This window comes from Pinus tabuliformis, chromosome 1_1 (assembly GCF_031772625.1).
Source record: "Pinus tabuliformis cultivar Carrire ecotype Pingquan chromosome 1_1, CPIR1, whole genome shotgun sequence".
Lineage (NCBI taxonomy): Eukaryota > Viridiplantae > Streptophyta > Pinopsida > Pinales > Pinaceae > Pinus > Pinus tabuliformis.
The window spans coordinates 26,148,467-26,159,900 of record NC_142297.1 but is presented as its reverse complement, the minus strand read 5'-3'; the positions used below and the strand labels follow the sequence as shown (position 1 = coordinate 26,159,900).

At 40.7% G+C, this 11,434-nt stretch overlaps 1 protein-coding gene across 1 annotated transcript in view; it reads left to right on the top strand.

Annotated features, from left to right (window-relative positions):
- The first annotated feature begins 250 nt into the window (after window positions 1-250).
- Window positions 251-11,434, top strand: part of LOC149211428 (DNA polymerase alpha catalytic subunit-like) — a 233,586-nt gene continuing 222,402 nt past the window's right edge. Inside the window, exons 1-5 of the mRNA XM_089388389.1 lie at window positions 251-863; window positions 2,171-2,793; window positions 3,389-3,559; window positions 3,694-3,777; window positions 4,227-4,301. Coding sequence (XP_089244515.1) covers window positions 251-863; window positions 2,171-2,793; window positions 3,389-3,559; window positions 3,694-3,777; window positions 4,227-4,301 — 1,566 coding nt within the window. The remainder of the gene's footprint in view (window positions 864-2,170; window positions 2,794-3,388; window positions 3,560-3,693; window positions 3,778-4,226; window positions 4,302-11,434) is intronic.

Sequence of the window (11,434 nt, the reverse complement as noted above, 5' to 3'; positions counted from 1 at the left end):
GTTTTGTTTTTTCAACACCTTTCTCAACTTTAAGCACGATAATGTTTATGACGTGACCACGGTAGAGCAGCACCATAATGTCTATAATGTGACCATGGTAGATCAGGGCGGGTAAAGTGCCATGAAAATATTAATTGAAGAACATTTGGCGCCATTTTGTTTGCATCTTCCCGCGAGAACATACCACGGCGAAAAACCCAAAACTCATCTCTGTCATTCGATCTTGCAGCCGCTAAACAGAGAAACAAAAATGTCGACTGGAGGAATCAGCAGCAGCAGGCGGAGGAATGCTGGAGCCGCAGCGGCGGGCTCTGATCGTTCTGCCGCTCTGCAACAGCTTAAGAACCTCCGGCAGCAGGGTGGGCGCCGTGTCGACGCCTTCGAGATAAAATTAGATGATAAAATATACGATTCTGTGGCAGAAGATGACTACGCCAAGCTCGTCGCAAAACGTCGTGCGGCTGTCAAGGATTTCGTGGTGGACGATGGCGGCCTCGGCTACAATGATGACGGCGAGGAAGATGATTGGGAGGCAGGCGATCTCCCTTACTCCTCATCAGAAGAGGCAGAGGCAGATGGCGGATCTGCTAGAAGAAAGAAAGCGGCGAAGGATTCGTCGGAAAATCGGAAGAAGAAGGATGGGGGGAATCCGTCAAAGAAGGCGTCGGCTCTGTCAGCTGCGGCAGCAATGATGGGGAAGCAGAAAGTGTCGTCAATGTTCGCCTCGGCGTCAATGTTCAGGAAAAATAAAGAGGACAAGAGCGGGCAAATAAAGGGGTTTTCAACGGACAGTATTCTCGAAGATGTTCTTGCAGAGATTACTCCCGACGAAGTCGATAGGGAAAAGCGAAGGAGGCGAGCAGGTAGGAGAATTTTAAGTTGCCGTGCCGCCGAAATGCAAAAGAAATATTATCCATAATTGATATTTCGTCATTGGCACGTTTTTAAATTGCCAACTCAGGATCAACATATGCAAGTTTGTCATTTTATTGGTTAAAACGTGAAATATAAAAAATGTTATCTGCATGAAAGATTTCCTCAATGCCAGCTTTTTGGATGCTACACTACCATTCGAGGGTAAAAATACAAAAAATCAACATCTTCTGTTAGAGATTTGGTTACTGGCAAATCTTAAACGATATACTGGTAATGTAGGGTTAAAATATGAAAATTTGTTATTTGCCATTGAAGATTTAGGTATTGCTAAGTTTCTGAATGTTAGGTTTGCCAGCGTAGGGTTAAATTTTTATTTTATTTTATTTTTTATTTTTAACTGCCTTAGGGAATCGGTTGCTGGTACATGCTAGTTTACCAATATAGGGCTATTTACAATTATTATGGCCTTCACAGTGTGAAAATTCCTCACCCGAAAATGAAATTTAGTTATTGGCAAATTTTCAAAAGGTAGAAGCACAATGTAGATGCTTATTTATCAGACTATTTAAATTTTATAACTGGCATTGTAAATAATGGTTTCATAGATTTATAATGGATGTTTTGTAGTCAGCTTTAGCCGGAAAGTACCTTCTGTTATGTTTTTTTTGTTGGCATTTGTCAGATCATGCAAATCTGATGATGTTTGCTGTTGAAGATAATCTGGAAACTAAGACTTTTCATGAACACCAGGAAACATGGTTGTAAACATGATTATTTTTACAAGTATTGGGATTCACCGGTCTGAAATTTCTGGCTACAGTTTGCATTCAACGATTGCTGGAAAGCTAAAGTTGTTACAGAAATTGTAATACACGGTTTAAATAAAAAATGACTAGTTACTGAACACAACCTCGGTTGCTTTTAAGATTGCAACGCTAAAGGGGGACTGATTCAAAGAAGTTTTGAAATCCTACTAATTAGTCAATGGCACAGGTCTTTGGGAAAATAATTTACTAAACATGAAAACATAGATTATTGTTCGGGGCATGGATGTTAAAATTGTATAAAACATTACCCGTTTAAAGAAAATTGCATTTTCATGCAAAAATCAAGGTAAAACCCAAGCATGCTGTATATTGATCTTGTCTGGTGAACCAGGTCTTTTGTCATACTTGATTATGACTTGTTTTCTGAAACCTTCTTTTATATGCACTTGTTCTGGTTTGTCAAGTTCCAATTCTTATTATTAGTGGTATTGCTAACTGATGTTGTAGGTGTTTTTCTATGATTTTAGGCACAAAGAGTGCAGCAGCATTAGGGAATGCTTTTGTTCATAGTATTCAGAGATCTCCTCAAGCTTTTTGTTCAAGCTTGCCAGAATATGATGTGAGTGAAGTTTCTCGGGAACCATGTATTAATTTGGAAAGCAGGCAGGAGCTTCCCACCGTTGAAACTGTACATGAATATGCACCGTCTGAAACAACAAATTCCCAAAGTTCCAAGTCAGCAATAGAGGATCAATGTGCTTCTGTTCAATGCTCAGCTGATATTACCGAAGATCCAAGCTGCAAGGAAAATAGCTTAAAGCCCAAGGTTATGCCATCTGACAATTGCGAAGCAATTTCAGCTGATGGTGAGTTGAAAGCAAAAGCTGAGAAGGATGATAAGGATAAATGTGTATTGAATGCTCTAATTGGCTGCGAAAATTCATCTGGCAAAGCAACTGCCGACTGGCAAGCGGTGTGGCAGGGTGGAGATGAAAAAATGGCCAAACTTGAAGAGACAGATGACCGTTCAACTTCTGAAGATGTGAATGATCTACCATTGGAGTCAGATGGAGCTTTGCTTTTTTACCTTGTTGATGCATATGAGGAAGCTTATGGAGCTCATCCCGGTACAATATATCTATTTGGGAAGGTATGGTGATTAACTGAGTTGTAAATTTTCAAAATGTATTCAGTTAGAGTTTTGGGTAAATAGTTGTTCATTCTCATTTTGGGATGTTTTTCCTGGCCGATAAAATAAAAAAGGTATACTATTTCATTAACATATGCCTTGCTGATTGGACTCTTTAGTCTTAGTATTTTATGTCATTGGTGGACGAAATAAAAACCTGAATGCAGCTTTCTGAATAATATTATTGGTTGCTTTCTAAATTCATTCTGCTACCTAGATTTTGTATGTAGTGTTACTTTTATGTAGAGATGGACAGCAACTGATATGTCTTTTTTACCATTTGGTTATGAAATTGTAGGTCTCCATACTTTCTGGCTTTGAGTATTTAAAAGCATCATTCGAGTCTAGGTTAAGTTATCATGGTAGATTTAAGTAGGTGAATGGATGGGGGAAATACAAGCTTTGCAGTTGCAATGTAAAATTTATGCAAACTATATCAGTTTCCTCTGTTTTGTGCAAGTATGGCCATGATAGATACTAGATAGTTATATTCATTGTTTGACATCAATGGTGGTAGAAAGTGTATTGATAATAAAATTCTCGCTGAATGTTGTAGGTAAAATTCAGAAATTCATATGCTAGCTGTTGTGTGGTGGTACAAAACATGCAACGGTGTGTTTTTGCTGTACCAACCCCTTCAGTCTTCCCAGATAAAGTGATCACAGAGCTTGAGCAAGCTGCAAAAGATGGTGTAGTTGAACTATCTACTTTGCAGAAAAAGTTACAGGTCCTGCTGATTCTCTAATGTTCCTAGTGCAAATATTTTGGCAATGCCATTATTATTTTGATGATTAAATTAAGATTTCCTATGATACACTGGCAAAGCAGGGTCACTGTTTTCACTGTTTCTTGACATTGCAGGAGATGGCATCGGGCCTAAAGCAAGAACTCTCACAAAAATTAATGGATCTGAATGTGACTAATTTCAGTATGGTACCAGTCAAGGTTTGTGATTTTTAATTTCATGGTGCTCATTGCAGATGGCACAACATTGATACTGTCAAACCTGTTAAGTTTGGGGGATGAACATTTTTACAAAGTTGTCGCAAGATGCAAGTGCAGGCTGCGAGAGTGTGCATGCATGTCTGACCACTGTGAATGTCTGTTTTGTTGTTTATGTTGGATGCTTTGGCCTGATTAAAGGTTCAGTTTCAATGATCCAGATTGCAATTTTGTGATCTTATTATAGTTTTGTTTGGAGGTCATGTTTAACTGTTGTTTGAACTTTGTACATTTCAACCATGCAAATGTTTCTCTATGTATTCGGATTTCTCTTAAAAGCTTTCAGGTCCCAATTAGTGTATTATTTCTATGTGTATAACAAAATTGTCAAATGGCAATTTATTTTGTTTGCATTGATGATGCACAGTTTCTAAATGGTGATCGCTGTGCAGCGTAACTATGCATTTGAGCGGTCTGATGTACCAACTGGAGAACATCATGTCTTAAAGTTGAGCTATCCATTCAAGGTAATATTACTGCTGCACTCCAAGCTTTCTTTTTGAATCATTGTTTTAAAAGAGCTTTTATTATATATTATTTATTTCGTTTTCTTATTATTCTTTTCTCTTCAACAATTCTTTGTTATTATCTAGGAAGGCCTTTAAGAAAATTTTAGGCTGAGATTATTTCAGAAGTCATATCCTATATATATTCAGTTGTAGGTATTTATAGTGTAAAATTGTAAGATTTGTTAACACCCAAAATCATATGGTTCCAAATACTGACTTTGGAAGAGTTAAAAGATAACTAGGAAAGGTGCCAGTGGCACCTCACACAATCCCTCTGCACTATAGAAAATTTCTAGCAAAATCACAATTAATGCAAAACAAATTATTTCACCTCTTTCTTAGAGGTTTCCTGGATCTCACCCTAGTGAATTTCTAGCCTTAGGGTTGATATGGAATATAAATATAGCAACAGCATTTATGGACAATAGTTAAACTCTCAACAACCCAAATCCAGTAGGCAATTCAAGAGATGAGACATTGATGTGTTTGAATAAGCTTCAGCCCTCTAGAGTAATCTTATCATGCATATAGCAGATCTGAAAAACACTTATGGCAGTTGTAAATACAGTAGCAAATCTGCCCTTTCTTCTACAATTACAATGTTAAATCACTAAACACATTCACCTTAAACTTATGTCAAATTAGCATGATATATGGCACTTTAAATTGCAAACCATGAAGAATATATATGGCTGAAAATTAAATCTGCATTTTACTGAAGTATTGAATAGCTAAAGCTTCATTATTATGCGTAAAGCTGAAGTTGATGTACATATCATAGCCTTATCACAAGGTTAGTACAATCTTGTAGCTCTCCAAATGCTTAGCTTGGGAAAACTAAAAAGACCCTAGCTCACAGCAAGGTGATCCAACAAGTGTATCACGCAAGCATGTCCTCTAAGGCAAGATGCCTCTTTTTTTCACCAAGTACAACCTAGTGTTTCATCACAAAACCTTAATCTCCAAATCTCAAAGGGATGAGATTCTAATCCTAGTCTTCAAGATGCTCCAAGAAGTTTAGGAAATCCTGATGATTCTAGGAGGGAGTGATCAAATACAAAAGAAGAATTGAGAGACAAAGAAGTGGTGTTCTCTTGATAACATCTATACACAATAATGAATAAGAAATGAATAAGTGAAGGAATATTTCCATCATCTATATATATGAGAGGTAAGAGAGACAACAATACATGGGTGGGATCATGCCCTTACAAACAAACCTACAATAATTCATGTATGCTCCACATGTGAAGCGCTACACTTGAAGGGTACATGTGTCAAGCTCCAAGGTGTTGTTCACAAACAAGGCTCCATATGTAAGGGTGTTAGGGTCGAACCCTAACCCCCTTATTTATGTAATAGGGTTGAGTCATAGTTATAGTTAGTTAAAGAGTCAATAAAGCCCATATTAATAATTGCAAGTGGTTGACCCAACATTTAAAGAAGGGACCACAGTTAGTTGCAAATGGGCCATGGTATTAGATAGATAGTATTAATAAGAACCATGGTACTGACCCATGGTATTGCATATATGAATCCTATATAAAGAATAGAGACTCCCCTTGAGGAGCGTTGTGTCTTATTTTGTAATTGAGCCCAACTCTATCGGAGGTTGCCCCCTCGAAGAGGTAAGTGAACATTGCTTTCCTTTTTGAATAATAAAATACATGCTATTATTTCTTATTCTTCTGTGTTTTGGGTATATTTCTTTGCATATTTTGTATTTTGGTATCTTCTCATAGGTCAAGAGCATAACAAGTTGTATCAGAGCACTTTCTAGGGCCGGTGGGATCTCCATTTTTAGCAGGATTTTTTTTTGGCTAGAGACGTGTTTCGACGTCTTTAAACCATGGGATCTGTCGTTGAGCGCATAAACCTGTGGATTCGGGGAGGCATGCACGCAAAAAATACAAGAGGTGGTCACGCTTGTTGGACTTCCTTATAATCCCTGTGGGTACCCCTTCGAGTAGTAGCGCATTAGACAGAACCGTGCACAGACTGTCTTCCAAGTGCCCTTTGGGTATATCGGAAGCCCCCTAGGCTCTCTTGAAACCTTCCCATAGATAAACCGTCGGCTGTCTTGCTGCTACAGTACATCGAGAACAACACTTGGGGAGATTACTCACACGTACGATAGGGTAGTTGGGTTGTACGGCTAAGGGTACGATTGATCCTCCTTGGTTAGTACCCTGAAAGATTGGGCTGAGTACTATTGTCAGACCCTTGTGTATATTGCGATCTGTAGCACTTGACACTCCTTGAGACCATAGTTCCCTTGTCTCTCTCTAGATCATGCATCATCTTTGCCAGATCAGATCTAGCAGGTTGGGTTCTGTTGCAGCCGCAACAATCAGTTCTACCATTCAGATCTATCAAATCTGCCATTCAGATCTATCAAATCTGCCATTCAGATCTATTAGATTTGCCATTCAGATCTATCAGATCTGCTAATCAGATCTATCAGATCCGCCATTCAGATCCAGCAGTTTGGGTTCTGTAGCAGTCGAAACAATCAAACCTGCCATTCAGATCCAACAGTTTGGGTTCTGTAGTAGTCGCAACAATCAGATCTGCCATTCAGATCTAGCAGCAGGGGTTTAATCACTACCACATTCCAGCTCATACTCTGCAGTTGAGGGTTTCACCGACAGATCTAACTATTTGTGTGGCTCCTATACCTGGGTTTGATTTTCGCAGGACATTGGGCAGAATTAACTTTTTTGGGAATCGACTTTTGCAATATTCCTAAGCGAGGAGTAAAACACCTTTCGGAGTAAAAAGAGTCTGAGACCCTCCCAGGACGCTTATAGGAGACTTAGCCCATAAGAGTCAGGTCGACAGGCTGAGCAAGGTGGTACCATTCACTTGTCAGTATCAAAATTTTGGGTGGTCTCAATTTTTTTTCCACTGTAACGACAAGTGCACCGGATCGGTGCATGGTACAAACCAGAGCTCAAGCTATGGCCAATGAGAAGATAGACACCCTTGAACAAAAGTTGGAGGCATTAACAAAGCAGATCCAGACCTTAAATGACACAATCACAAAGGGAAAGTCGGGGGAACAATCGAAGGCATATGATTTTAATGAAAACCTTGAGGGCGAGTCTAGCCATTCTCTTCACTTCTATGGAAACCACCAATAGTCCCAGCCTCGACCACCCAAGCTGGACATGTATAAATTTGATGGCTCTCATCCAGCCATATGGCTAACACAAATGTAGCAATATTTCACATTGAATCACATCAGAGATGATGCAACTAAGCTAAGTGTGGGAAGCTTGTATTTGGACCAAGAAAGATGGCAATGGTGGCAGTGGCATCAACGCTGCTATGCAAGGCCAATGACTTGGCAGATATTCTCAAAAGCCCTTTTTGATCGCTTTGACCATGAATCTAACTTTTTGGGTCGTCTTACTAAGCTCTGACAGATAGGCATAGTGCAAGAATATATTAAAGCCTTTGAAGCATTAACCTTCCACACAGGAGGTCTAGCAAATGAATTCTACTTGGAATGTTTTGTCAGTGGTCTCAAAGACGCCATACAAGCCCATGTCCGACTGCAACACCTAGTCTCATGGCTAGCAGCTTGCAAGATAGCTCGTGAAGTAGAACGCGCATTAGCGACCTAGTCGACTCGTCCAAATTTCATAGCTAAGGGATGCCCCACCCAGGCTCCAAGCACTACCCAAACACTTAAGGTTCAAAAGGTGTCACTAACGGAAATGGCGGAAAGAAGAAAGCAGGGATTGTGTTACTACTGTGATGAGAAATACTCCCCGGGGCATAAATGCGAGGAGCCCAAATTCTTTCAAATTGATGCTACTGATCATAGTTCCTCTGAGGAAGCCCCACCATTTGAGGGACTCGAGGAGGAAGATGAGAATAACCAGTCAGACAATGAGCTCCCAGCTACACTTGAAGGACCAGTTATCTCGCTTCATGCTTTGACAAGAATTTCTTCTCCCCAAACTCTCAAAATCAGAGGTTTTATTAAGCATCGCCTTGTAGTAGTCTTGATTGAGAGTGGCAGTACGCATAACTTTATCCATCAAAGAGTCGCTGAAGCAGTGCATTGTTTTGTCAAAGCAGTCTCTAATATCCAGGTCCAAATTGCTGATGGGGGACAATGAAATGTGAAGGCCGTTGTGAAAATGTCAAACTTCAAATGGGAGATTATCACCTAAAGACCCACATGTTTGCCATCAACATGGGTGGGTGTGACATTGTCCTGGGTGCTGAATGGCTTCGCACACTTGACCCAATCACAATGGATTTCCAGGAGTTATATATGAGCTTTAAGCAGAATAACCACACACATACCCTCCGCGGACTCCAGGTAGGTGCTCCTTCTATCATCATCTCGCATAGGATGGAAACATTGTTAAAAAATGGCCACCATGGAGTTATAGCCCAATTTAATGCCATCCAGGCCTTCGAAATCACTTCTCTTCATATTCATCCTGAGATGCAACAGGTCTTAAACAACCATCTGCAGGTCTTTGACAAGCCTCATGAGCTTCCACCCTTGAGAGGGGAACATGATCAAACATTACTTTGGTCCCAGGGGCACAACCACGAAATGTGCGCCCATATCGATATCCTGGAAGTTGGTGTCATTCGTCCTAGCATTATTCCTTATTCATCGCCTGTGGTGATGGTGCTCAAGAAATATGGGGAATGGCGTATGTGTCCAGACTTTAGGGCCCTCAACAAGCTGACGGTCAAAGATAAATTTCCCATCCCGGTGGTTGATGATTTGCTGGATGAACTAAATGGGGCTCAATTCTTTACTAAGCTCGACTTTCGCTCGGGCTATCGCCAAATTTGCATGAAAGAAGTAGACATTCCAAAGACTGCTTTTCGAACTCATGAAGGCCATTATGAATTCCTGGTCATTCCATTTGGTCTCTGTAATGCCCCATCCACTTTTCAGAGCCTCGTGAATCACCTGCTCAAACCATATCTCAAAAAATTTGTCCTTATTTTCTTTGATGACATCCTCATCTACAACCTCACCTGGGAAAAACATCTTCAGCATGTAGATCTGCTCTTGCAACTGCTCCGGAAGCATAAATTATTTGTCAAATTGTCCAAGTGCTCTTTTGGCATGGAAGAAGTTGAGTATTTGGGCCACATTGTGGGGAGTGAAGGTGTCAGGGTGGATCCCAAAAAGATCCAGGCAATGCAAGATTGGCCACAACCAAAGACCTTGAGAGGATTTTTGGGTCTCAATGGCTACTATCGCAAATTTGTTTGCAATTATGGTCGCATTGCTAGGCCCTTCACTCACCTTCTGAAGAAAAAATCATTCCTCTGGAATGATGGAGTGTAACAGACATTTATAGCTCTCAAACATGCCATGTGTTCCACTCTAGTATTGGCACTACTCGACTTCACCAAATCTTTTTTGATTGAATGTGATGCTTCAGGTACGAGTATTGGGGTTGTCTTAATGCAGGAAGGTCGACTCTTGGCCTTCACTAGCCAACAACTAAGTGGGACAAATTTGGGACAATCTACCTATGAGAAGGAGATGATGGCCATCTTACATGCAGTGGATACCTGACGACCATACTTATTGGGGTGGCGTTTCCAAATCCGCACAGACCATCAAAGCCTTAAATATTTTTTGGAGTAACGCTTGTCCTCGCCAGAACAAAATAAATGGCTAGCCAAAATGTTGGGATATGATTATGAGATAATTTACAAGAAAGGGCGCGAAAATGTCGTAGCAGATGCTTTATCACGCCAATTTGAGGAGGAAAGCACCCTGCTAGCAATCTCTCTTCCCATTCCAGAGTGGATTGAAGAGGCTCGCCAGGAATGGTTTTCACATCCTTGGCTCTCCCAACTCATTAATAAATTGCAGGCGGATCCAAATTCCACAACGGGCTACTCTTGGCAGGATGAGATTCTTCTCTACAAGGACAAAGTAGTGATATCACCAACACCCACCCTCAAAAGTCACATTTTGGCAGAGTTGCACTCATCTCCCACTGCAGGCCATTCAGGCTTTCAAAAGACTTATGCTCACACTCAACGTTCATTCTTTTGGACAGGCATGAAAAGGGACATTCTTACTTTTGTAGCTGAGTGTGATGTGTGTCAGCGCCACAAAGGAGAAACAGTCAAATTCCCAGGCACATTACAGCCATTGCCCATCCCTGCCTCAATCTGGACGGAGGTTTCCGTGGATTTCATTACGGGTCTTTCGAAGTCAGGCAACAAGTCAGTCATCATGCTGGTTGTGGACAGATTTTCTAAGCATGCTCATTTTTTGCGCCCTACCCCACCCTTTTACAACAACTTTGGTGGCTCAATCTTTCATGGACCAGATCTTCAAATTGCATGGCATGCCCACTTCCATTATGTCTGGTCGTGACCCGATCTTCACTAGTAACTTTTGGTAGGAACTCTTCAGGCTACAAGGTACCCAACTACAACTCAGTACTTCCTATCATCCCCAAATTGATGGTCAAACTGAAGTAGTCAACAAATGTCTGGAGACCTACCTTAGGTGTTTCACTTCAGAAAAACAACATCTATGGGTACAATGGTTACCTCTAGCCGAATGGTGGTATAATACTAACTATCATGCCACCACCAAAATGACTCCATATGAAGCAGTTTATGGTCAACTCCCTCCTTCACCTACTTCTTATATCCAGGGATGCTCGAAGGTACAAGCAGTGGATCAACTCCTACAGAACTGTGCAACCATGCTGACCCACCTCAAAGAGAATCTCCATTAAGCTCAAAATCACATGAAGCAATAGGCAGATCAACATTGTTCAAAGTGAAAATTTCAAGAAGGGTATCAGGTAATCTTGAGGCTGCAGCCATATAAGCAAACATCACTCAAAGACAAGGGTTGTCAGGAATTATCTCCAAGATTCTACAGACCGTATCAAATACTTCAGCGCATTGGAGAAGTAGCCTACAAGCTAACCTTGCCACCCGCTGCAAAAATGCATCTCGTCTTCCATGTCTCATGCCTCAAGAAAGTGGTTGGGAACCATTGCAGAATTCAAACCAGTCTACCAGAATTGGATGGAGAAGGTTCAATTTGGCTCCAACATGAACAAGTTCTT